This window comes from Salvelinus sp. IW2-2015, linkage group LG22 (assembly GCF_002910315.2).
Source record: "Salvelinus sp. IW2-2015 linkage group LG22, ASM291031v2, whole genome shotgun sequence".
NCBI classification, from domain to species: Eukaryota; Metazoa; Chordata; class Actinopteri; order Salmoniformes; family Salmonidae; genus Salvelinus; species Salvelinus sp. IW2-2015.
The window spans coordinates 13331492-13358937 of NC_036862.1; the positions used below are offsets into that span (position 1 = coordinate 13331492).

At 41.2% G+C, this 27446-nt stretch overlaps 4 protein-coding genes across 5 annotated transcripts in view; 2 read left to right on the plus strand and 2 right to left on the minus strand.

The window, feature by feature from the left end:
- Positions 1–3861: 3861 nt before the first annotated feature.
- On the minus strand, positions 3862–5860 carry LOC111949328 (histone H3.3A). 2 transcript variants are annotated; one of them, XM_023966398.2, is made up of 4 exons: positions 5741–5860; positions 4744–4887; positions 4390–4543; positions 3862–4157 (listed from the first exon to the last, which is right to left on the minus strand). In XM_023966398.2, exons 2-4 carry the CDS (start codon positions 4869–4871, stop codon positions 4029–4031), a joined length of 411 nt encoding a protein of 136 aa, XP_023822166.1. In that variant the 5' UTR covers positions 4872–4887; positions 5741–5860; the 3' UTR covers positions 3862–4028. The 2 variants fall into 2 exon arrangements, with proteins under 2 accessions (XP_023822166.1, XP_023822167.1); XM_023966399.2 differs by having other exon boundaries at positions 5745–5835.
- Positions 5861–6905: 1045 nt separating this feature from the next.
- LOC111949327 (histone H3.3A) lies at positions 6906–9832 on the minus strand. Its single transcript, XM_023966397.2, has 4 exons — positions 9700–9832; positions 8511–8654; positions 8222–8375; positions 6906–7696 (listed from the first exon to the last, which is right to left on the minus strand). The coding sequence occupies exons 2-4, from the start codon at positions 8636–8638 to the stop codon at positions 7568–7570; spliced, it is 411 nt and encodes a 136-aa protein (XP_023822165.1). The 5' UTR covers positions 8639–8654; positions 9700–9832; the 3' UTR covers positions 6906–7567.
- A 518-nt stretch (positions 9833–10350) lies between these two features.
- LOC111982862 (ribosome biogenesis protein NOP53) lies at positions 10351–21541 on the plus strand. Its single transcript, XM_023966396.2, has 12 exons — positions 10351–10620; positions 11712–11788; positions 11885–11981; positions 12485–12684; positions 12777–12832; positions 12987–13082; positions 15095–15196; positions 15315–15464; positions 15566–15741; positions 16056–16122; positions 20148–20224; positions 20849–21541. Exons 1-12 carry the CDS (start codon positions 10415–10417, stop codon positions 20907–20909), a joined length of 1365 nt encoding a protein of 454 aa, XP_023822164.1. The 5' UTR covers positions 10351–10414; the 3' UTR covers positions 20910–21541.
- Positions 21542–25789: 4248 nt separating this feature from the next.
- LOC111982602 (gap junction delta-2 protein-like) overlaps positions 25790–27446 on the plus strand; it is a 40829-nt gene continuing 39172 nt past the window's right edge. The window contains exon 1 of the mRNA XM_024014194.2: positions 25790–26244. Coding sequence (XP_023869962.1) covers positions 26174–26244 — 71 coding nt within the window. The 5' untranslated portion in view covers positions 25790–26173. The remainder of the gene's footprint in view (positions 26245–27446) is intronic.

Sequence of the window (27446 nt, forward strand, 5' to 3'; positions counted from 1 at the left end):
GCTGGTTGGACGTACTGTCAAAATTCTCTAAAATGATGTTGGAGGCGGCTTATGGTAGAGAAATTAACATTAAATTATCTGGCAACAGCTATGTTGGACATTCCTGCAGTCAGCATGCCAATTGCACGTGTTGTGTGATAAAMCTGCACATTTTAGAGTGGCCTTTTATTGTTCCCCAGCACAAGRTGCACYTGTGTAACGATAATGCTGTTTAATCAGCTTCTTGACATGCCACACCTGAATTATCCTGGCAAAGGAAAAATGCTCACTAACAGGGATGTAAACAAATTTGTACGCCACATTTTTGAGAAATAAGCGTTTTGTGCATTTGGAACATTTCTGGGATCTTTTATTTCAGCTCATGAAACATGGGACCAAGACTTTAAATTATTTATATTTTTGTTCAGTGTATATAGTGAAAACAAATAACAGCACATCTATACAACTTTCTCTGATGTACTGTGTAGTTCAGTGGTACTATAGCTAAAGGCACATTACAGAGTTAAGGAAACACCAGTATTTTGTTCTGCTAATATACACCCTTAGAGAAAAAGGTGCATCTAGAACCTAAAACAGTTATTTGTCTGTCCCCATAGGAGAACCCTTTGAAGATCCCTTTTTGGTTCCAGGTAGAACCCTTTCCCCAGAGAGTTGTACATGGTACCCAAAAGAGTTCTACCTAGAACCAGAAAGGGTTCTACCTGGAACAAAAAGGGTTCTCCTATGGACGCAGCCAAAGAACCCTTTTGGAACCGTTTTTTCTATGAGTGTATGGAGAACAAAAAGGATATGTGGACAGAGATAAATGAATAGGAATTGACAAAATGTTACTGCTTTAGAATGTTTTATTTAGAATTATAGCAAGGGTCCAGTGTTGTAATTCAATAAAATGAAATGACAAAAAATACAATCTGACTTTGGTGCAATGTCTGCAGGCTACATTGTGCTTTTGCCATTTACAGTTGACGACCTACATTTCTACAGTATTTCTTCCCTTAATAATCGTACCTAGCCTGATTTTATATTGCTCTCTCCTGTCTGTGTGTCTACTGTTGTGTGTTTATGCTGGTGTTAATCTGTATCGTAGCTATACGTACTGTATATATTTGAGTGTGCCTCTGTGTGTGTACAGATTGTCAGGTGTGTGGCAGTAATTGACAAGGACACTGATCCAGTGACTAGATTAGAAGGTCAGTGTGGGTGGAAACTAGGAATGAGGGACAGCTATTCCTGAACCRGAGAATATATAGACCAAGACTTTTCTGTCCTGCTGCCCAACACACTCACCCACAAATTGATGTACACAATAGATTTTCACCCTCATTTACTTCAGGACAACAACCCTGTATGGCATTTCTAATCAGATGCTACTGTTTTATGTTGCAGGCAAAATTAGCAGATTTCTTTGCAGACTTGTTAAAATGAACAAGTCTGCAAACTACACCTACAATATTAAAAGTAGCACCTGAGTAGAAATATGTATGTGTGCATAGGACATAACCTGAATTAAGGGGACATAGCCTAATTTAATTTGGCTACATCCCCTCAATTCCTAAGCACATATTTTGATTACCATAATAAACAGGTTTCTACTAGTTTTCTGAACATGTTAAGCAACATGGTGGAAAACYTCAGTCATACTTRTTCAGTGGGGRATTCTAAAAGTCAAGAAGACAGATTCGATCTTTTTGTTGATTTGTCCTGTCCACCCCTGTGAGAGATGTGCTATTCTGAGGCCCTTGCATGCTTGCAGCCTCAATCATGTATTTCCACTCTAACACCAGTTCACTTTTATCAGTTCATTAGGGCAGACTTTCACATATTTTACAATAAAACAGGATAGAGCAAAACAAATATAAATTGGTGTGAATGTTGAAGAGATAGCAAGGGTCTCTGAGGCTGAGCCCAGTTTTTATGCTAGTGTTCATTTATTTATCAATGTGATGACGGAACAAATAAACAGAGCACTTTTTGGACATTCTCTATAAGGATGTTCTCTCTCTGATCTGAAGACTTCACATAAAAACAGGGACACATAGAATGACACTGTGCTCTAGGCCTAACTTACCACAGCTGAGAACAGATATCTGATACAATGATGTTGATTGTTTCTGTAAGGTTTCAGTTGTATGTAGATAAAACAGTACAGCTCCAACGGTCTGAATATTGTTGAAGAGATACCTAAAAGAATGTTTAGTATAGGGCTCTACAGATACCCTCCATGGACTTCTCTTCACTCAGAGTATGACTTGTCTAGTTGGCTCGTTGTTCAAATGTGGTACTTTACTGCCCTCTAGTGGTCGTTTTGTATCTCAAAAAATTATAAAGAGCACAATCCACGTTTAAAAAAAATATGTTTTTCCATTGCCTCAAAACATGGGACAAGACTACCAATTTGATATCACGAAATTCGGAAGATAAAGTGGTTTTAAAAAAAAAAGTATAATCACACACATGATATTGGTCCAGTATTTCAAACAACATTGGACTGAGATTGTTAATGCATTCAGAAGAACACCAGATTGTGATGGTCATAACAAACCTTACTCAAAATGGTCAAAGGTGTGCTTTTCACAGCTCTGGCAATAACATCAAATATCTATGTTAGTAATTGATTGATAGTCAATGGACTAAACAAAACTGACAGAAGACAGGTGTGTGTGTGTAACATCCATTTATTACCACCTTATATGAGAAATCTGGAAATTACAAACATTGTTTTATTTCAACATCTTAACATTTCAAATTCAAATTAAGAAATAAAAATGATTTAAGTTAAAAGGGTGACACATCAACCTGAGAAACATTACACAAATGTAGAATCTGGAGCGAAGTGAAGGGGGAGGTCTAAATATCTGACCATCCCATTTATAGCTCCCATAACATTAACATACATGATCACTTTACCAATTACACTATTTTTGGTTTGCAAGAGAGCATTGACCACCAAGCTCCATTACCCTCACAACGAGGCCCCTCAGGAGTGATCACAAAGAATATCACTGGATTCACTATTTGTTTTCAAAAGCCTTAAAATGCTGTCTCCAATTATTTATCACTGAAACCAAATTTGAGAATTCAAAGACAAAGGGAAAACAGTGTCAATCAGGTAAAGGGGAAATGAAATGACAATGAACAATCAAGGATCCCCTTTGACAGCCAAAATAAGCTTACGTCGATGTTGTTTCCTGTACAAAATTTAATTAGAATCCCCCATCTCCATTTCATTCACAAATATTAATTCCACTATGAAAAATGTGCGTAAGCTAAAAAWATAATTGACAACCGGTCCCATGTGGCTCAGTTGGTAGAGCACTGTGCTTGCAACACCAGGGTTGTGGGTTAATTTCCCACAGGGGACCAGTCAGGAGAAAGTATGGAAATGTATGCAATCACTACTGTTAGTCACTCTGGATAAGCGCATCTGCTCAATGACGTAAATGTAAATAACCATGATAGTGATGATCAATATTGTAAGAATAAACCATTGCTCCAGAGATTTTTTTGAATTGTATACAATTTGCTGTGCTGATCAGAATCTACACACTCACACACGGGGGGGTGGCTGGACTCCCATTCATGCGTTCCCATGAAAGACACCAGCTCAGTCTTTATTTCACTGGCAGAGTTGGGAAGGAGGAAGGGGACTAGGGCAGTTGTTGTAGCACCCTGCAGAGAATGAGGTACTCCCCTCTGCAGACAAAAACCTAACCCCATCCTCCTGTGACCACCACCCGTCTCAGATTCCCTGCGTTCTGTTTTATCTGATCTCTCCACACGGCATCATGACAATGGAACATCTGATTTGAAGGTGTGGTGGTGGGAGATCTGACCAGCAACAAGCAGGTACATGCACAAAAGAGTACCCATAATAGTCTGCTGCCGAGAGTACTAAGAAAACACCACTATACACGTTATTCTTGTCATAATCATTGTTTCTCTAATCACTACCAACATAAGAGGAGAGGGCAGGGAGGGGAGGGGGAAGATAGACTGGTGAGGGGAGGAGAGGTAAATTAGAGAGGCATTTAAGCSCGCTCCCCACGGATACGACGGGCCAGCTGGATGTCTTTGGGCATGATGGTGACACGCTTGGCATGGATAGCACACAGGTTGGTGTCCTCAAACAGACCAACCAGGTAAGCCTCGCTGGCCTCCTGCAGACAACAAAGAACAGGTTGGAAAAATGGCTCACAACAACACACTTAAAAATGTGTGGACAATAGCAACCTATAAAATGCTATTTTGTGATACACTCAGGCACATGATCCAAGTATTTCTCTTCAGTGTGTGATAAAACAATCAACATAATGCAATTATTTTCCTTCTGCCTCAAACTTGAGTTATGTGGTTTATGACAGCAACCAACGGTGATGGTGTAGCACTGACCTGCAGGGCTCCAATGGCTGCACTCTGGAAACGCAGGTCAGTCTTGAAGTCCTGAGCGATTTCTCTCACCAAGCGCTGGAAGGGCAGCTTGCGGATCAGCAGCTCAGTGGACTTCTGGTAACGACGGATCTCACGCAGGGCCACCGTACCAGGCCTGGAGGGAAACACAGTTAGAAGAATCCCATGACTAACACCACTGTATGGATTCATTACAAAAATCCAGAATCAAACTCTTTAGGCCTAAATCCTATCTTGTATCAGGTGGTGATGGAGTCATAATAAGGGCCAGTAGCGTGACTCAGGGACAGAGGGCAGCTTTGGTAAGACCTTTCAGCCTCTGTCACTCTCTCTCACCTGTAGCGATGGGGCTTCTTGACCCCACCAGTAGAAGGGGCGCTCTTGCGGGCAGCTTTGGTGGCCAGCTGCTTACGTGGGGCTTTGCCTCCAGTAGATTTACGGGCTGTCTGCTTGGTACGGGCCATGGCTCCTACAAATCACCTGCATGAAGGGKAGAACCACATACATAGATGTGAGATATAAGAATGACCATAGGTTAAAAATGTTAACTTTCAGTTGTTGCAATTAGACCTGATAATCAAGTCATTGCATTTGTATTAATCCGTTCTCGGCTGATTCAAAACTTAAACAAAATTGAAAAGCACTGTGAAACAAGAGTATTTTTATACAGTAATTGGGTGTTCAACTCATTGTCATTGAACACATTTAGAACAAAAAGTGCGGACAAGATACATGAATCTCCCCAATCAAAGTCGACAGTGAGCCAATCAATCAATCAACGGGGAAAACGACGGCATTGGTTGGTTAGTCAATCTAATTGTGTAAACATATGACTAAGACCAATCAGCGTGTGTTCTGTCACGAAGAGGCGGGATCTACAGCTCCCAGACGTTGGTAGCCCCGCCCACTCAGCTGTGATGATGGCGGCTGCTTAATGCGCAACCGGGATAAAGACCCAAGGCATAAAAGCAAAGGAGTAGCACTAAAACTTTGATATTTAAAGAAACAGATGTTTGACAATCTCATTAAACAACTAATATACATTAAAGAAGACATCCCAGGGAACTCGTATGTAGGCATAGAAACGGAGTTCGACCGCCAATGCCTGCGTACAACCGAAGCGAACCCGCGCATAATTTGAAACAATTTCTCCGGCTGCACTAGCTGTAGAAAAGGCTGCAATTCTGTGCGGTTTCGACAGTCGGGTTTGTTATTTTTCTCTACGACGAAAATGAAATGGATTTACAACAAAATAACACCAGAATTGAAGCAATTTGAAACTTTTCAAATGTGAAGTTAACGTAAATTAAAAGCAGTCGAGTGTCTGACTTACCTACACCAAAAGTGGTTAAAAAGGATGTGAGAAATGTTTAGCTTGTCTGGCCGTGTCAGTATTTTCTTCCTCGTATCCACAATGGGAACAAACGTACAGCGGGAAAATGGCTGCTATGTCAATCATTTCTCCCATAATGCAACAGTGTACACACATTTCTTGTTTTGTAGCACTTCGGCCACATGTTTTGGATATTTATTTTGTACTCTACTGAATGTTAATGTTATCGGTCTCAGAATTTCATAAGCGAACATCGTAGTAATATCGATATTTTTCTCCAGATATTGTGGAAACGTATTGGCTTTTCAATTTGCCATGCTCAAGAAAATTATGCAATTGTATATCCGTGTACAACCTTAACTTCACAAGTCTTAGGCAAATGTCAGCCGTAAATGTTATCCTTAAATGTCGTCACAAAAAGGTATGGTTTCCGACCAGTGGTGTGAAGTACTACTTTAGTTTCTGTACTTTACCATTTATATTGGACAACTCCTAAAGAAAAATGTACTTTCCACACCATACATTTTCCCTGACACCCAAAAGTACTCATTACATTTGGAATGTTAAGCATGACAAGAAAATAGTCCAATTCACCCATTTACCAAGAGAACGTCCCTGATCATTCCTGCTGCCTCTGATCGGGCAGACTCACTWAAGAGGTAGTAGGGATGTTCTCTTGTTAAGTGAATTGGACCATTTTCCCGGTCTAGCTAAGCATTTGAAATGTAACGAGTACTTTTGGGTGTCAGGGAAAAGTGATTATAAAGTAAATTTAGGAATGTAGTCAAACATCGTAAAGTACAGATAACCCCCCCCCCCCAAACTGCTTTAAAGTATTTTTACACCACTGCTGTGTTTGTAAAGTATGTCTGAGTTTTAAGTGTGCCCATTGCTACCCATAAATAAAAATTAACACAAGGGTGCTGTTTGCTTAAGGAATATAAAATGTACACTTGCTACTTATGTATATTTAAAACTAAATACTTTTACTCTAGTATTTTACTGGTGACTCACCTGTCATTTTTTTATTAAAATGCATCGTTACAAGTAAAACTGGGTACTTTTTCCAATGAATATGACAGTTCTTCAAATGACCAAATATGAAAAACTCACCATCTAAAATACAAATTGAGTAAAATATAATTTCCAGCAGCATGCAACTCAGTACTTTGTGTAGGTCAATCACTTTACTCAACCAGTTGTGGAACATCAGTTTCACCTTTGTGAGAATTCTGGATATTACAAATGTCTGCTTAAAAAAAAAATGAACAGAAAATTAAAATCAAAACCAGTAAGAAAAGGGTATCACAACCTGAGAAAGGAACTAAAATATTACCTGGATAAAACATGGGAGAAATACATAAACATTACGCTACATATAGGCCTTCGCAATGTTTTGAATCAATGTCACTTATCAATTTCAGAACAGAATTAACTATTTGTAAATGCATCCTGTAAACAGTAGAAACACTAGTTGTAAAAAAACAGATGAAAGGGTACATGTAAAAAAACAATGCATGTCTATCAATTAGAAAAGCCTGTTATAACAATGTAATAGCATCGTCAATAGGAGAAAATGCTTGCCCAAGATGCTTCATGCATGCACCCTTTGCCGTGCCGATTTGCACACACATTAAAGGTGTGACTCCGATCAGCTTCAAAACAGATACATGATACACAAAGTACCCTAAAAGTCTTCTGCTAAGAGAACTAAGGGGGACAAGACTGCACACTACTTTTATCACATCATTACTCAAACCAAGCTACTTAAAAAGAAAAGTGGGAAGGGAGGGAAAGAGCCTGAGGACACGTAAATTAGGGAGGCATCTAAGCGCGCTCCCCACGGATACGACGGGCCAGTTGGATGTCTTTGGGCATGATGGTGACACGCTTGGCATGGATAGCACACAAGTTGGTGTCCTCAAACAGACCAACCAGGTAAGCCTCGCTGGCCTCCTGCAGACAAAAAAAAATACAAGTTCAATTCAGTTGATATGCATAAGCGTTAACTTGGTATGGGACAATGCCTTCTTCAAACATTTGGAGAGAGTACTGCCAGTAGGCCACCATTAAAGGGATACTTCAATATTTTGGTAATGAGGGCCTTTGTCCACTTCCCCAGAGTCAGATGAACTTGTGGATATATTTTTTGTCTGTCTCCAGTATGAAGGATGTTAGAGGTAGTTTTGCATGCCAATGCTAAATAGCATTAGCACAATGACAAATTCTATGGCATCTTCGAGCATGCTAGAAGATACCCATAGACTTGGAGTCATTGGGCTCGCTAGTTAGGTTGGTGAGCCAATGCAAACTAACTTTCTTCATACTGGACAGACATAAACATGCATCCATTTTAGACTCAGCGAAAGTAGAAAGGTCTTCATGGCCAAAATTCCTTAGTATCCCAAAAAGTGTACAAAATCTGATAGGTCTGGCTTTAGTGTCATTTGATGGGTGAACAAAAATCATAAACACACTGACCTGCAGGGCTCCAATGGCTGCACTCTGGAAACGCAGGTCAGTCTTGAAGTCCTGAGCGATTTCTCTTACCAAGCGCTGGAAGGGCAGCTTGCGGATCAGCAGCTCAGTGGACTTCTGGTACCGACGGATCTCACGCAGGGCCACCGTACCAGGCCTGGAGGGAAACAGTAATTAAGTAACACCACTGTGGTCCTTTACTTTATTTGCATCAAATTATTAAAGGAGAGAGCACGACACCAGGTGGGTCGAAGCCTGCATGTTCAGGCACTGCATTTTGTCCCGCCGTCACCTGTAGCGATGGGGCTTCTTGACCCCACCAGTAGAAGGGGCGCTCTTGCGGGCAGCTTTGGTGGCCAGCTGCTTACGTGGGGCTTTGCCTCCAGTAGATTTACGGGCTGTCTGCTTGGTACGGGCCATGGCTCCTACAAATCACCTGAATAAAGGGGAAATTGAGACAGGAACGTTAATGGAAGTAACAAAATAGCTATCAAATCCAGCGAAAAACCCATGTTAGTCTACTAAACACCACCAATTACACTACCAGCAAAAATAGTGTAATAAGATTATACTTTGGAAAACTAAACCATTACTTGTTTTAAATTTAGAAAAAATGTTTGCAAAAAATACATTAAGACACCTTTGTTGTCAATGACATTCAATTAAACTTGCTTTTATTCAATGATTAAGTTTGTTCCACCTAAGCAAGTCAGAACCCTAGAATTACACAMCAAATGCATTGATGGACATGTTGTATTGTAATGGCTCTTAAGGGCAAATTAATTAAAATACAACTGAAAGTTGTCAGACAAGTAAATAGAAACTAACGGATTACATTTAGAAAGTAACCTATGACATCCTTTTTTTTTTTTTATCGTTATTTGTATATAACCCTCTGTGATTGTATCCAAGTCTGTGGCACAAGTCCGCAAAGATGTACATTAACTTCAGCGAATTACAGCGTAAAAGGTTTCATWCAACTACCAATAGGGATTTGTTTAGTGATATAAGGGGTGGGATTTTCTTCCTTTTCCGCCAATGAGCAACGTCTTTCACCAAGTAGGTCCCCGCCTCTTACGCATTGAAGACTATGGCTGCTGTAACAGGAACGTATTAACGTGAAGGAAAATTCGAATGTGTTTAACAAGAAGGTGACAATTAAAACGACATTTAAAACGAGGACATTGTCGCTTTAAACTAAAACACATTGAAGGATTGTTCTAGACATCCTTAGGAATCTATTGAAAAACTTCTGTACTCAGAAAATTACTCAGAACCCGTGCATAACCGTGTCAAATTCGAAAGGAGTGCTTTGGTCTGTAGTTCCTACAAGCGGATAATAGCTTGCTTTTTCGGTTGTCTGGGTTGTGTTTTCCCTATGACTGCGGATTTACTTGCAAAAAGATAGTCTAAATAACAAAAAAGTTAAAATTTACAAATACACAATATTTGTAAAAAAATATTTCAAACGCGACACTTACCTTTGATACAACAGACAATGTTAAAAATATGAAACTCGTCTCGTGTCCTTATTTATTGCGTTGTTCACACAACAGAATGGAGTCCTATATTGGGTTAAAATGGCAGGTTACCCACAATGCATCTGCTGTGACAAGAGACCAACTTTTTTACACGATTATGAATTGACAAATTCAATCAATTATCAATCATCTTAAAAGCGTGATATACTCCATAATGAGATATGTTAGTGAAACGTCTGTTTACTGCATTGGCAGATATTGGTCATTTGACAAATTTACAAATTGATGACAATTATTGAAARTGTTTTATGGGACTCAGATGATTCCACGTGAGTGCGCGAGACAAAATGGCTATAACTGCAAAATTAGCAATTACAGGATTTCTGTTACCTGTAGTTCTTCATGTAAGAATTCAAACAATTTAGATTACACTTCTTGGAAGGTTTGTGTATTGTGACAAACATTGCTTTAGTATAAATTGTATTATATACACGTTTTAAATCACAAAAGTATTAAATGACCTATCAATAAAAAAAAGTATTATCAATGTATACATTTGTATACATTTGGGGCCTACAAATATCTTATTTCCAGGGGTGTTCATTTTTTTCTTACGCAAGTCCTCCTCAAGGTGGCCATAGGGGTCCATCAGCTCGTGCTGAACCTCAACAGAGGAAGAACATACGTCATCAGCATCGTCTTCAGATGATCCAGCATGGCGGCGGTCAAGAGACTGAAACGCGTGGCAGCGGCGCAGCCAGGATTCATGTCCTTTAAATCGTCGGCCAGTTCAGATGACTTGGGCAGTGGCCAGAGAAAGCGTGTGAATAAGAATAAGAAAAAGAATTGGAACAAACACAGTGATATTCAAGATGTTGAAGAGTTTTTGGATGACGTGAGACTTCAGGAAAGAGCTACAGGGTGAGCAGCATGTGTTAGCCAATACCTGCTTGCATTATAGCTAGCTACAGTGGCTATCTAGCTAGGTGTATTACTTGCTGTACCCATAAGCGATTATTTAGCAGGTATTGCGACATTATCAAACCACTGTGTGATTACGCTAACTAGTTTTGCATATCAATCCAAGTCCACTTGGAAAAAATGGAAACACCACTAGCAATGCTAATATACACGTTGGGTTGTTTATTCTAGCTAGCTATGCTTTATTTTCTTTTTTTTACCATTTCCTTCCTACATTCCTATCTATAATCAGTGGTGGAAAAAGTCACCCAGTAAAATACCACTTGGGTAAAAGTCCAAAAGAATTTGGTTTTAAATATACTTAACGTTAAGTATCAAAAGTAAATTAAATTGTTATAATGTACTTAAGTATCAAAAGTAGAAGTATAAATCATTTCAAATTCCTTATATTAAGCAAACCAGACGGCATAAAAAAATTGACACAATTTACAAACGAAGCATTTGTGTTTAGTGAGTCTGCCAGATCAGATGCAGTAGGGATGACCAGGGATGTTCTCTGTTTAGTGAGTCTGCCAGATCAGATGCAGTAGAGATGACCAGGGATGTTCTCTGTTTAGTGAGTCTGCCAGATCAGATGCAGTAGAGATGACCAGGGATGTTCTCTTGGTAAGTGTGTGAATTGGACAAGTTTCCTGTCAAAATGTAATGAGTACTTTTGGGTTTCAGGGAAAAATGTATGGACTAAAAAGTACATTATTTTCTTAAGGAATGTAGTAAAGTAAAAGTTGGCATAAATATATAAATAGTAAAGTACAGATACCCTGAAAAACTACTTAAGTACTTTAAAGTATTTTTACTTAAGTAGTGTACACCACGGGCTATAATCACCCAGACTTGAGCAATACACCTAAACTGAATTGTTTCTTGACCGGTTTACTCATTTATGATTAGGCTGCTTTTATGTACTTAGCTAGCTAACATTAATGCTCATATTTACAGTTTAACACATGCTGTATACCCAMATTTTATTTGTTTCAAAAATATGAAGTTATTAATTTACTTGTCTAAACCTTCTTTCTTTTTTTTAACAGAGGACTGATATCTGAGAAGCCAGATGCTAGTCTCTTCTTTGTGGACATCGGAGAGCAGAGAAAATATGTCCAGCCAGGTAAGTAATACCACTGTTTACAATAAATACATTTTCTGCTTCAGTTTTGTAAATGTTTAGTGTCAAATCACTGATGTTTTCTGTGTCTGATGCCAGAAGTCCAAGAGGGAAAGAAGGGGAAGAAGTCAAAGTTGCGGCCCTTRAGGATAGACCTAATCCTGCAGCATGACTCTCTCGTCCATCCACCTAAAGAGTGAGTTTCTGACCATGGCCCGCTCACCCCCGTTATCCTCCCCCTTACCCGGAGATGGGCCAGTCAAGTTGTGCAAGGCACAATGTCCCTCGGTGAACCCATCCTTGTGCTCACAGTATTTCCTCTGGAATGTGAAGACAATCATGGAACTTAGGGAGCTGTTGTGTGAACAGTCTTCTGGCAACTGAGGGCAACATGCTGTGCTGCTTACCTTCTCCGGGGTCGTATGTACTAGAAATGAAACAGAAACTCACAGAGGGACTACCTGAACTTACTTTTGTTCTCTGTTGCGAAAGGTGTTCCTACTGTTTGCACTAACTAATACAACCCAGATTTGCCTCCACTTTGTAAACTGAAGCCATGCAGCAAGGCTATATTTTGAAAAGTACACAAGTGTACTTAGGTTAGCTTATTCCTCATTCTCGTAATAAACTGTGATTGTGCACTGAAGTCTTCCTTTTCTTGAGGACACTACTTAAAATTCAGTTCCCCCTCTCCCCCAGTGTTTTGGCACACCAGCAACCGAATGCAAAGAAACTCCGCCGCATTGCAGAGAATGCAGAGAAATTGGCGGCCATGGGTGTGTTACCACGRAGACAGAAACGGCTCTTGAACCGCAGACCGGCAATTACAACGTCAAAATCAAAAACGGCGGCCAACAACTTCCCAGACAGACCCTATTATGATCTGTGGGGAGGTGATGGTAAGTTTGACTATTCAAAATGCTAAATTATTTCAAATAAATCCTGGAGTGCTTTTGTCAGTGTTTGTGACCATCTTTTCTACATATTGCAGCCAAAGAGACAGCTGATCCTTACTACCTTGAGCAGACAGGGAAGAAGCGTGTGAAGGTGAGAAGAATACTGCATTGTCACTGCCTGAAAGTTTATAGTTTCTCAGTATTGTATGTGCTGTATAGTGAAGAGGGATACTTAGGCAAATGGGAGCGTTTGTATATTTAGTGTCTGACCATGAGGTGTTTAACACTGTTTTGTTCACTCTTAGCGACCAGAGAAGCTCAACTCGAAGCCCTCTGTTCTCCCGGCAGTGGAGGTCATAGCCCCCGGAGGCTCCTACAATCCAGACTTCTTCTCCCATCAGGTAACTTACTACACTTAACAGTGATTAAAACCCAAACCTTCCATCCTGTTTCTTTCTAGAGTTCGACCGAATATTATTTTTCAATACCGATACCGATTATTGGAGGACCAAAAAAAGCCGATACCGATTAATCGGACGATTTTTATTTATTCGTAATAATGACAATTACAACAATACTGAATGAACACTTATTTTAACTTAATATTAATACATCAATAAAATCAATTTAGCCTCAAATAAATAATGAAACATGTTCAATTTGGTTTAAATAATGCAAAAACAAAGTGTTGGRGAAAAAAGTGCAATATGTGCCATGTAAAAAAGCTAACATTTAAGTTCCTTGCTCAGAACATGAGAACATATGAAAGCTGGTGGTTCCTTTTAACATGAGTCTTCAATATTCCCAGGTAAGACGTTTTAGGTTGTAGTAATTATAGGACTATTTCTCTCTATACCACTTGTATTTCATATACCTTTGACTATTGGATGTTCTTATAGGCACTTTAGTATTGCCAGTGTAACAGTATAGCTTCCGTCCCTCTCCTCGCCCCTACCTGGGCTCAAACCAGGAACACATCGATAACAGCCACCCTCGAAGCATCGTTACCTATCGCTCCACAAAAGGCGCGGCCCTTGCAGAGCAAGTAGAACAACTACTCCAAGTCTCAGAGCGAGTGACGTTTGAAACGCTATTGGTGCGCACCCCGCTAACTAGCTAGCCATTTCACATCAGTTACTCCAGCCTAATCTCGGGAGTTGATAGGCTTGAAGTCATAAACAGCTCAATGCTTGAAGCACAGCGAAGAGCTGCTGGCAAATGCACAAAAGTGCTGTTTGAATGAATGCTTACGAGCCTGCTGCTGCCTACCATCGCTCAGTCAGACTGCTCTATCAAATCATAGACTTAATTATAACATAACACACAGAAATATGAGCCGTTGGTCATTAATATGGTAGAATCCGGGAACTATAATTTTGAAAACAAAACGTTTATTCTTTCAGTGAAATACGGAACCGTTCCATATTTTATCTAACGGATGGCATCCCTAAGTCTAAATATTGCTGTTACATTGTACAACCCAAAAAATTTGTCATAATTATGTACAATTCTGGCAAATTTAATGACGGTCTTTGTTAGGAATAAATGGACTTCACACAGTTCGCAACGAGCCAGGCGGCCCAAACTGCTGCATATACCCTGACTGCTTGCACGGAAAACAAGAGAAGTGACACAATTTCCCTAGTTATAAGAAATTCATGTTAGCAGGCAATATTAACTAAATATGCAGGTTTAAAAATATATACTTGTGTATTGATTTTAAAGAAAGGCATTTCTTGTTTATGGTTCGGTACACATTGGTGCAACGACAGTGCTTTTTTCGCGAATGCACTTGTTAAATCATCACCCGTTTGGCGAAGTAGGCTGTGATTCGATGAGAAATTAACAGGCACCGCATCGATTATATGCAATGCAGGACACGCTAGATAAACTAGTAATATCATCAACCATGTGTAGTTAACTAGTGATTGTTAAGATTGCTTATTTTTTATAAGATAAGTTTAATGCTAGCTAGCAACTTACCTTGGCTTCTTGCTGCCCTCGCGTAACAGTGCAATGTAAGGCAGGTGGTTAGAGCGTTGGACTAGTAACCGGAAGGTTGCAGAAACGAATCCCCGAGCTGACAAGGTAAAAATCTGTCGTTCTGCCCCTGAACAACGCAGTTAACCCACCGTTCCTAGGCCGTCATTGAAAATAAGAATGTGTTCGTATCTGACTTGCCTAGGTAAATAAAGGTGTAAAAAAAACGGCCACAATTGGTGTCCAAAAATACCGATTACTGATTGTTATGAAACCTTGAAGTTTGCCCTAATTAATCGGCCATTCCGATTAATTGGTCGACCTCTAGTTCGTTCATCAATGTTTCTGCTCCCTTGGTGTGTGTGTGTGGTGTTCTGTCTTCATGTTGAGTAATGCTGTGGTTGATGTATTGAAGTGCTGACCTTTCTCCCAGGCCTTGTTACTAGAGGCCCATGAGGTGGAGGTGAAGAGGGAGAAAGCGGAGCTGAGAATAGAGAGACAGCTGGCTGTCAACCAAGAGGATACCGCCACTGAGGTACAACAACAGTACACCCCTCCCCCTGCCTCTCAACTGTTCATCGTTTCACAATTCAGACCTGTATGTGGTCTGTCCAGCTCAATTTTGCCTGACCTTCCTCGCTGTTTCTCTGCAGGAGACAGTCTTCCAGGAACAAGTGGAAGGGCTAGTGGAAGAGGAGGAAGATGAAGATGAGGAGGAAGAGGATGTTTCTATTCGTGGCGGCTTGCAGCAGGAGAAAAAGACAGAGAAAGAAAGGAGGCGAGAGAGAGCCAACAAGATAAAGGTACGCGAGACTACAAAGCCTTTTTCCCCTAATGTGCCCTAGTCTTTCCCCTCCATGTGCTAGCTTAGCATCTGACCAACAGTGTCTCTCTCGCTGTGCAGTCGCAACAGAAGCAGGCAGCAAGGGCGTTCACTGACAAGAAGCAGCAGCTCTTCCAGCTGCGCTCCATCCAGGCGACCCTGAAGAGGCGGGAGCAGCAGACTAGAGAGAGGGTGGCCCAGCGCAAGGCCAACCAAGAGGCAGAGAAGTCCATGCCTCGACGTCTCGGCAGACTCAAGTCAGTACCTCCACAGGGCTGCCACTGTTATCTGCTATCTTGGTTATTTATTACAATTTTATACCTAGAGCGAGATGCAACAGTTCCCCCATTTTGCAAAGCAGATCAAGTAAAATGCATCATAGAATGAACTGTAAGTAGCCCTAGACATTTCTGTAATAATGGGCTCCAGAAGAGCCTATACCCCATTCCAAACCAAATAATTTAGCCTTATTTCTATAGTGCTGCTTTCCCCTAAGTGTGAGTTGCGTCTGTGCTGTTTTGTCTATGGTCTCCATACTCTGTCTGAACTTGTCCCCCACATATCTCCCCAGGTTCCAGGCTCAGGATCTAGAGGTCCAGCTAAGTGATGAGATTCCTGGATCCCTGCGGACACTCAAGGTTTGACAGACTGTATCCCTATCACATTCTACAATACAATCATACTCGGCTGACCTTTGAACCCATGTACATATACACTACAGTTCAAAAGTTTGGAGTCACTTAGAAATGTCCTTGTTTTTTAAACAAAAGCCCTTTTCTTTTTTTTTGTCCATTAAAATAACATCAAATTGATCAGAAATACAGTGTAGACATTGTTAACCTCTCTAGGGTATGTGGGACGGTAGCGTCCCACCTCGTCAACAGCCAGTGAAACTGCAGGGCGCCAAATTCAAAACAACAGAAATCCCATAATTTAAATTCCTCAAACATATAAGTATTTTACACCATTTTAAAGCTACACTTGTTGTAAATCCAGCCAAAGTGTTCGATTTCAAAAAGGTTTTACGGCGAAAGCACACCAAACGATTATGTTAGGTATGAGCCAAGTCACAGAAAAAGACAGACATTTTTTCCAGCTAAAGAGAGCAGTAACAAAAAGCAGAAATAGAGATAAAATTAATCGCTAACCTTTGATAATCTTCATCAGATGACACTCATAGGACTTCATGTTACACAATACATGTATTTTTTTTCTCGGTAAAGTTCATATTTATATCTAAAAATCGGAGTTTAGGCAAGACACTACTGTATCACTTGGCAAAAAGCCTGAGAAAATGCAGAGCGACAAATTAAAATTAATTACTATAAAATCAAACTTTCATTAAATCACACATGAAATATACCAAATTAAAGCTACACTGGTTGTGAATCCAGCCAACATGTCAGAATTCAAATAGGCTTTTCAGCGAAAGCATACAATGCTATTATCTGAAACAAAAGAGAGAAAACATTTAAACCCTGCAGGCACGACACAAAACGCACAAATAAAAAATATAATTCATGCCTTACCTTTGACGAGCTTCTGTTGTTGGCACTCCAATATGTCCCATAAACGTCACACATGGTCCTTTTGTTCGATTTAATTCTGTCTATATATATATATATATCCAAAATGTCAATTTATTTGGCGCGTTTGATCCAGAAAAACAACGGTTCCAACTTGCTCAAACGTGACGGCAAAATATCTCCAAGGTTACCTGTAAACGTTGCAAAAAAAAATCGAGCTGCTTTTGTAATACAACTTTGGGTATTTTTTAACGTTAATAATCGATAAAATTGAAGACAGGATGCTATGTGTTCAATACAGGATTAAAACGAAATGTTGCATGCCTTCTGTTTGATTGAAGCGCATGTCCAGGACACCTGGAGTGCCTCGACTTCAAGATGGCCGTATTTCTTCATTACACAAAGGAATAACCTCAACCTATTTCTCAGGACTGTTGACATCTAGTGGTTGCCATAGGAACTGCAAGCAATTCGCTTAGAAATCTGGTTTCCCAATAAACTCATTGAAAAGAAGTGCGACCTCAACAAACAAAAAAATCTGAATGGTTTGTCCTCGGGGTTTCGCCTGCTAAATAAGTTCTGTTATACTCATAGACATGATTCAAACCGTTTTAGAAACTTCAGAGTGTTTTCTATCCATATCTACTAATAATATGCATATCTTATCTCCTGGGGATGAGTAACTGGCAGTTGAATTTGGGTATGCTTTTCATCCAAATGTGAAAATGCTGCCCCCTACCCTAGAGAAGTTAATGTTGTAAATTACTATTGTAGCTGGAAACAGCTTTTATTTTTTAAGTGGAATATCTACATAGGCGTACAGAGGCCCATTATCAGCAACCATCACTCCTGTGTTCCTATGGCACGTTGTGTTAGCTAATCCAAGTTTATCATTTTAAAAGGCTAATAGGTCATTAGAGAACCCTTTTGCAATTATGTTAACCTTTCTAGGACACACGTTCCGCTAGCAGAACCCCTCGACAACATTCCGCTGAAAAGGCAGCGCGAGAAATAAAATAATATTTTTTTGAAATATGTAACTTTAACACATTAACAAGTCCAATACAGCAAATGAAAGATAAACATCTTGTTAATCTACCCATCATGTCCGATTTTAAATAATAATAATATATAAAAAAATAAATAAAATGCTTTACAGCGAAAACACAACATACGATTATGTTAGATCACCGCCAAGTCCAAAAAACACACAGCCATTTTCCCAGCAAAGATAGGAGTCACAAAAAGCAGAAATATAGATCAAATTAATCACTAACCTTTGATGATCTTCATCAGATGACACTCATAGGAYATCATGTTACACAATACATGTATGTTTTGTTCGATAATGTGCATATTTATATCCAATTTACATTGGCGCCATGTTCAGAAATGCCTCCAAAATATCTGGAGAAATTGCAGAGAGCCACATCAAATAACAAATACACTTTGATGAAAGATGCATGTTTTACATAGAATTAAAGATACACTTGTTAATGCAACCGCTGTGTCACTTCAAAAAAAACGTTACAGAAAAAGCAAACCATGCAATAATCTGAGACGGCGCTCCGATAGAAACAACATTTCTCCGCCATGTTGGAGTCAACAGAAATACGAAATTACATCATAAATATTCCCTTACCTTTGATCTTCATCAGAATGCACTCCCAGGAATCCTAGTTCCACAATAAATTGTTGTTTTGTTCGATAATGTCCATTATTTATGTCCAAGTAGCTACTTTTGTTAGCACGTTTAGTACACGTATCCAAACGCTCGCGCAGGTCCAGGCGAACTTCTGACGAAAACTTCAAAAAGTTATATTACAGGTCAAATAAACTTGTCAAACTAAGTATAGAATCAATCTTTAGGATGTTATCATAAATATTCAATAACGTTCCAACCGGAGAATTCCTTTGTGTCTATAGAAGTAATGGAACGCAAGTCGATATCATGTGGAATGCGTGTGACCAGGACCTGGCACTCTTCCAGACCACTGACTCAAACAGCTCCCATCCGGCTCAATATCACAGTAGAAGCTTCATTCAACGTTCTACAGACTGTTGACATCTAGTGGAAGGCGTAGGAAGTGCATACAGATCCATATCCCACTGGGATTTCAATAGGCGATGGGTTGAAAATCGACCAGCCTCAGAATTCCCACTTCCTGTTTGGATTTTTTCTCAGGTTTTTGCCTGCCATATGAGTTCTGTTATACTCACAAATATCATTCAAACAGTTTTAGAAACGTCAGTGTGTTTTCTATCCAATAGTATTAATAATATGCATATATTAGCATCTGGGACAGAGTAGGAGGCAGTTCACTCTGGGCCCGCTATTCATCCAAAGTGAAAATGCTGCCCCCTATCCCTAAAAAGTTAACACAGCTGAAATCGGTTGACCTGATTTTAAAGAAGCAATAAAACTGGCCTTTAGATTAGTTGAGTATCTGGAGCATCAGCATTTGTGGGTTCGAATACAGGCTCAAAATGGCCAGAAACAAAGACCTTTTGAAACTCGTCAGTCTATTCTTGTGTACGAGATCTTCCGCTTCTTGGCAATTTCTCGCATGGAATAGCCTTCATTTCTCAGAACAAGAATAAACTGACGAGTTTCCGAAGAAAGGTCTTTGTTTCTGGCCACTTTGAGCCTGTATTCAACAGTTTTCAGCTGTGCTAACGTCATTGCAAAAGGGTTTTCTAAACAATTAGCTAATCCAAGTTTCTCATTTTAAAAAGCTAACACAACGTGCCATTGGAACAAAGGAGTGATGGTTGTTGATAATGGGCCTATATAGATATTCCATAAAAAATCAGCCATTTCCAGCTACAATAGTCATTTACAACATTAACAATGTCTACACTGTATTTCGGATCAATTTWATGTTATTTTAATGGACAAAAAATGTGCTTTTTTCCAAAACAAGGACATTTCTAAGTGACCCCAAACTTTTGAACGATAGCGTATGTGGAACTGAAATGCTGAAAAGTTTCAGGATAGCAATGTAATTCCCTTCAATAATGTCTCACGTTGACCCCTGTTTTGGCGCACGGTCCTTCATCAGAGCACTCATTATTTATTTGGGTTTACTGACATGTACTAACATGTTTCCCTTCACATGTAATTATGTGTCCTGCAGCCAGAGGGCAGTGTCCTCAAGGACCGCTTCAAGAGTATGCAGAAGAGGAACATGATTGAGCCCAGAGAACGAGCCAAGTAAGTTATTCTCCCTTTAAAAACAAACAGCATCTCATGTCAGAAAAGTATTTGCCTATAATGGATATTGAACAGTGATGTCATATACATAGTGGTCTGTATGTCTAACTTTCATAGTAGAACTTTCTAGATTTGTGTTTATTGTTTATTTCCAGGGAGTTATACTACAAAGCAGGATCAATGCGTTAGCCAGTTAACTTGCCTAAATATTGTGAAATACCTTTTTTAGAAAGCTGAGCTTGAAATGGGAATGGTCTGACTCAAACCCATCTTTGACTTTCTTAATGAACCAGAAAATCAATAGTTATTTTTGCTTGTTTATCAAAGTTAGCTGGGTAACTAGTGCMCCCCCCCCCCCCCCCCGTTGGTTCAGTCAGCTTGAGCATGACTGTGTCCAGTGATGATCCCATCCTTGCGCTCACAGTATTTCCTCGGAAATGTGAAGACAATCATGGAACTCAGGGAGCTGTTGTGTAAACAGCCTCCTGGGAACTGAGGGCAACATGCTGCTTCCCCTCCACATCACCTTTTTGTTTTTCTTGTACATGAGAATAGTCTTTGATGTGAAGCCGTTGACGTGCTTTAGAATGGACAGTGTTTGATTGTGCGCTCCGCCTCCCACAGGTTCAAGAGGAGACACAAGGTGAAGTATGTTGAGAAGAGGGCCTTCAAGGAGATCACCTAGAGACCAAGCCAACCTATGGAACTGTTCAAGACTGTGACGTCACTAACAACACAGCGGCACCCACCATTGAGTGACAGCCAGCCAGAGAGCTACTGTTTACCCCATCAATTGTCATCAATCAACTCAGCCCATTTTTTGTCATTGATGGATTTGCCACCTTTTTAAATCTGTTGGAAAATATTGAAGTCCCCACATCTTGTTACATTTGCCGTGCCTTGATATTTTCACACATCTATATACAACACGAACCAGCCCAACCCAGGTAGTGCTATACAGATTCAGTCAGTTCTAATGCATTTTGAGGTCGAATGGGTTCATTGGCAGGATATTTAAATCCTCTGTGTCTGTCAACATCAGTTGGGAACGTTAAAGGCTTCAGAAGGGTGCTCTCCCGTCTCCCTCCCAGTTGGTAATCTTTTCTTTTGCTCTTGTCAAACCAAGATTAATGCCCTCGTTAGAAGGGGTGGATGCCTGAGTGAATACGCAAAGCAATTAATGACAGACTAACGTTTAAAACCGCATGTCAAGAGTTGGACTTGTGTGCGTTCTGTCACTTACATCTGTTATTGTGTACAAAATCCCTGTTTTTGCCATAATCTGACTTGATTTCAGTAAAGCAAGTTAATTATTGACATTGTTTTTACTGACTTTTATTTAAATGCCTCATTGCATTTGTAGTAACAATAAAAGAAAGCCTATTTAATCCCATTGGTCACAATAGTGTGGAGAGGGATGTGTACTTTACAGGCTCTGGAGACATTAGCTGTATTAATCAATAAATAAGTAATGCATTATTAAGGTGTCTAGTATGATTTCTCAATGGTCTAAACCACAAGCATAAATCTCCAAGGTTTCCTTTTACAGATGAATTTGTCACCAGTCTGTATTACACTACTTAAAATACCAATCCATTGAAATTGTGTTTTTTTTTTTTTTTTTAAGGGTCTAGTTTACATGTCTTAATTTTCCATACATTGTATCCATGATGCTCGTGATATATGGAAAAAATCTTAGTCAGTTTTGACCTCTGGAATATAGTGGCTCAAATTTATACAGTGCCCTTGGATATTTTTCCAAATTTTATTGTGTTTCATAGTGGGATTAATTGTTTTTATTGTACTTTTGTCAACACACAATTCTGTCAAAGTGGATGAAATGCACACAAAAAAAGAATGAAATAAAACTACCTTGATTAGATAAGTATTTGCCCCCTTCAGGCAATACATGTTGGAAACACCTTTGGCAGCGATTACAGCAAAGAGTCTTTTTGGGTGAGTCTCTTAAGAGCTTTCCACACCTGTATTGTGCAATATTTGACCACTATTTTCAAAATTCTAGATCCAAATGTTCAAGTCTTGGTAAGCAACTAAGGTGTAGATTTGTGTTGTAGGTGGTTGACGTACTGAAAGGTGAATTAATCTCCCAGTGTCTCGTGTGAAGCAGAGTTTCCTCTATGATTKTGCCTGTGCTTAGCTCCACATCCTGTTTCTTTTCATCCTGAAAAACTCCCCAGTCTTTGGCAATGTCATGTACACCCATACCATGATGCAGCCACCACCATGTTTGAAAATGAGGCAGTTACTCTGTGTGGATTTGCCCCAAACATGAGGCTTTGCATTTAGGCCAAAAAGTGTATTCCTTTGCTCAGTTGTTTTTGTTGCAGTATTACTTTAGTGCCTTGTTGCCTACATATGCATATTTGGTATATTTGTGTTCTTTTCACTCTGTCATGTAGGTCATTATTGTGGAGTCACTACTATGTTGATCCATCCTCAGTTTTCTCCCATCACAGCCATTGAACTCTGGTAGCTCTTTTAATATCACCAATGGCCTCATGGTGACATCCTTAAGCAGTTTCCTTCCTGTCTTGAAGCTCAGTTCAGAAGGACGACTGCATCTTTGATGTGTCTGGGTGGTTTAATCCATCCTCCACAGCATAATTATTAACTTGACCATGCTTAAAGAGATATTCAATGTCTTATTTGTTACTGTTACCCGTCTACCAATCAGTCTTTATGAGGCTGCCAAAAAGCGCCCTGGTCTGTACTTGAATCTGTGCTTGACTGAGGGACCTTACATATGTAAGTATGGGGAACAGGGGAAAGTGTTAGTCATTCAAAAATCATGTGAACCCTTATTATTTCAAACAGCGAGTCCATTTAACTTACACTACATGACCAGAAGTATGTGGACACCTGCTCATCAAACATCTCATTCTAAAATCATGGGCATTAATATGGGGTTGGGGAGCTGAGGGGGACACGGGTGAGGGGGGTAAACCTTAATTACCCCTGGCCGGGCGGTATGGACATCTATCCCGCTGCCCTGTGGGTGTCTGGAGCGTGGACAAAGCTGCTTATCCCTTAATCGGGGTGCAAATGTAATCTTTTACCTAAAGAGTGGCCCACCGCCTGCCTCTGATCCCGCACCGCAAATCCTCGGGCCTGCCAGCCAGGCACCATCCAGTGCCCACATTACCCTGCCCCTACCCACCGTGTAGTTACCCTCAACACACGGATGGCTCTGAGACTGTGCCCACAGTAAACCTTACCTATGGTATAGCCGTTGACAGCAATGGCACTAAAAAGGCACATTTCTATTTCACAATGCAATGGACAATAATGTTCTCGTTTAATCTATTCTGTCAATGCTACCAGCCATCTTGGTGTTCAATTTGGTTCACCATGACCGTCAGTCATTTTGAGTGTTCAGATTTAGGTATGTTTGAGAGCGATGGTTTTCATGTTTTTCTCCTATTCTCCCTCACCTCACGTGCGAGCCRTTGATGGAGCCAGATTGCCTTAGCATGAGGTAGATGACTATCGTGCGTCGTGAGTGGAGTCGTGCGGTACACATTATGAACGCTCTCACTGTTCACCTGCATCACTTCATTATAGTGTGTCTCACGGCTCCCCGAGCACATCGGTGTGCTGAGCCAGCAACCATCAGTCTCCTCACCTATAGTCCTATATACCGGTCTTTAAGCTGTCCTTTCTCCTATCTCAAAGACACATGAATAGTGAAGGTGAGTGGTGAATACCTCAGCCCCTCCCCTACCGACTGCACTGATACTGACCATAACTCACTTGCTCAGGACATGACTATGTCAAAGACCCCTCTCTTGGGAGGTATTTCTAATCTTCACCTGAACCTCACAGTGGATGCTTCCTTGAATGTGAGACGATGGGTAGCATAGTGATATGAACTGTRTACATACAGTAGCTTACAAGTCAGATCCCACGTCTGTATTCACCAGGGAGGATAAGGGTCTGGATCCTTGTGACTGCTCTCCATGAGTCCTCCCAGTCTGGCGTCTGTGCTGGTGTCCAGCTGATGATACACAGACACACTAGTATATACACCTTGTAAAGGCCTCCACATTCCACTCCCATTGACGCCGTGGCTGTGTGATGTAATTTCCTGCTTAGAAAGGGTTTTGCATGAAGAGAGAGAGAGCATCATCTGGTCTAGGTCCAAAGTCACTGCAGAATTAGACTTTTTCCACGTTTCTCCAATTTCAAATATAGAAATTGCAAGCTGCTTCAAACGTCAAATCTCTTTGTTAAAACTTGTCTCTCTTTAATTCCAACACATGCGCACGCACGCATGCACACACACACACACACATACACCTTCAGTCTTGCTCTGCTCTCTCCTTCCCTTGGCTGTGGGTAGAAAGAGAGAGGGGGGGTCATCTGTATGTTTGCATTTCCACCAGAGACTTAGCAAGTGTTTGTGCATTTGAGGGTGACCATAACAGTCTTCAACATCCCCCAACACCATGCCAGTGCCAATAAACACAGTTGTCAATGTGAACGCTCTGTGTACACACAAAAGGTGAGGAGAGGTAGAAAAGGGGAAAAGAGGTAGACCAGTCACGCCAGTAGGTGCGGAAAATGGAGGAATGGAGGAAAAGCAAGGCAGGATGAGAGTGATAAAGGAAAATGGTTTGTGTGTCGGTTGTGTTGTAATTGGAGTGGAACAGTGAGAGATGAGAGAGAAGGGGATAAACAGAGCAAAGGATGGAGGGATGAGCAGAGCGATGATTCCTCTCTCTAATCTTCTGGACACACGCACGAGCCGAGTGCCTGCAGGCAAAGAGCGAGAGAGTAAGAGAAAGAGAGAGAAAGAGAGAGAAAGAGAGAGGGAGAGAGGGAGTGAGAGAGAGTAAGAGAGAGAGAGTGAGAGAGGGGGAGTGGGCAGGTGGAGAAGGTGGAGACAGAGAGTGTCAAACTGTGAGGGGAAACTAGATGAAGGCAGAGAAGCAGCAGAGGGAGGGAGAAGAAGAAGAGCTATCATTCCTCTAGCACGCTGAGAGAAACCAGTGAGGAGCTTTCCTTATGAGCACCAGCGAAGCAGAAATTCACTCTTGCTCTCTGCCAGAGTGAGAGGGGGAGAGCGAGAGAGTAAACGAGAGAGAGAGAGGGACACTACTCCACCGCTGACGGTGTGAACACAACGAGGAGAGAGGGAGAGAGAGGCAGAGAAGCACAAGACTAGCCATAGGGAAGGAGAGAGACAGGACGGAGGAGAGACAGAGTGGAGGGAGGGAAGAGGAGGATGAGGGAGGAGTGGAGAGAGAAGACAGACGCTGATCTTTGACTGTTGAGGACCGTGTGAGCGTGAAGGAGTGTGCTTGTGAGACTGGGTGCGATGGATCACTGTTCCTGAACACTGTAAGTCTCAGTGCATGGCAGGGCATTTAGAGTGTGTGAGTTTGGTTTCATTGTGTTGGGTGGTGTTTTATCAGACATAGCACAGTGGCTGTGGGATTACGACAGCTGGGGAGAGAGCGTGAGACCCATCTATGTGTGTTGTGGTAGCGAGCAGGGGCAGCTGTATGTGTGTTTGTGTGAAAGAAGCAGGGCAGCTGGAGACAGAGATTGGTAGAGAGGCCAGGTACACCTAGAGGGCAGGTTCACAGAGAGAGAGAACCCACGTGAGGACAGAACAAGTGAAAACAGGGATACCAACTCTGCCACCGGATACAGAGCTTGTATGTGTGCGTCTGCACAGCGGCATACAGAGAAGCACAGGTCCAGTCATCTCAGGTCAGCGCAGCGGGGGTCCAGGGATATCCATCAGGCAGCTATGGGGGCCCAGTGAGCTGTAGTAGAGGACACCCTCGGCCCCCAGTCCCACCCAGCAGCAGCGCTCTCTCTTCCCCTCCGGTGGGTAGACACACGTGGGACTAGGGCACCTCAAAGCCCAGAGTGAGGGCCAACAGCGGGGTTCCTGTACCCAGAGGAGTAACCACGGCCATCATGGGGGAGTGGACCATCCTGGAGCGCCTCCTGGAGGCTGCCGTCCAGCAGCATTCCACCATGATCGGAAGGTAAGCAGCATACTGATATCTAGAGCAGGGGTATTCAAATCTGAGCCTGCAGGTCCAGAGTACTGCCGGTTGTGTTCTACCTGATAATGAATTGCACCCTGGTGTCCCAGCTCATTATCAGTCCCTGGTTAGAGGGAAATATTGAAAATCAGTAGTGGAACTGGCTTCAAAGTCCAGATTTGAATTGACCTGATCTAGAGGTTAAATTACATTACATTCAAAAGCTTTAATGTCACATTCACTTTGTCTTTGGATTCCATTCCGAAGGCTCAATCGCAAACACAATGGCCATAACATTAAAATTATACTAAAATAAAATAAGGAGATTACCATTTTAAAAGGGCAGATTGTTAATAAATGTCTCTGGTGTTGGCTGCAAAGGGCACTCTATCTATCCTCCATCGCTTTTGATGGGGATGATTAGAATATACTGTAGGCTCGGTATTGAATAGGGGGCTTATTGCAAGGATATTCTCTTCTGCATGGTCAGTTTGAGGCTCTCAATGAACCTTCCCCTCTGTGTGTCATCTCTATGTGTTGCAAATATGGTCTGATTGAGTCTGTGGCTTCCTGTCCAAAGTGGCTGATCAGAAGCTGAGAGGCTTTGTTTTAATCCTGTGGACAAAGTGATGGGATGTATGATGGAGGGAGGGGGGAGAACGGGGAGAGGAGAGATGCCATTGGTCCAAGGGGCTTCAGCTGTCAGAGTTTGAAACAGCACGAGGATGCAGAGACCTCATTTGACTTTCGCCCAGTCCATTCCTCTCACTTTCTCCTCTCACTCTCTCCTCTCACTCTATTCTCTCTCTCTCTCCCTTGCTCTCTCACACCCTCTCACACTTTCTCTTTYTCTCTTACTCTTTGATAGCGTGTCATGTCCTAAGTGTAGAAGGCATCAGAGAGCGTGTTTTCTCAGAGCTGTATGCAGCAGAAAGTGGTCTCCTTTGCTATGGTGTCTTCTGGGAAGTCTCTACAGAAGGCTGTGGCGTTGGTTGTGTCCTCATTATGGGCAGTGTGGTCACTGGTCCTCCCTGACATCTGCATAAAGATAAATGAATGCTCCAAGACTGCCGTGGAAAGTGTGCTCATTTGACTTTGTGTGCGTCCCAAATGGCTCCCTATTCCCTACACACTGACTATACCAAACATTAAGAACACCTTCCTAATATTGAGTTGCAACCACCACTTTTGTCCTCAGAACA

Excerpts from the sequence above, each read along its gene's own strand:
- LOC111949327 (XM_023966397.2), bottom strand. The coding sequence starts at position 8,638 with ATGGCCCGTACCAAGCAGACAGCCCGTAAATCTACTGGAGGCAAAGCC. Across the intron at positions 8,376-8,510 it reads AAGAAGCCCCATCGCTACAG|GCCTGGTACGGTGGCCCTGC; the intron begins GTGACGGCGGGA and ends GTTTCCCTCCAG. Across the intron at positions 7,697-8,221 it reads CAGCCATTGGAGCCCTGCAG|GAGGCCAGCGAGGCTTACCT; the intron begins GTCAGTGTGTTT and ends TTTTGTCTGCAG.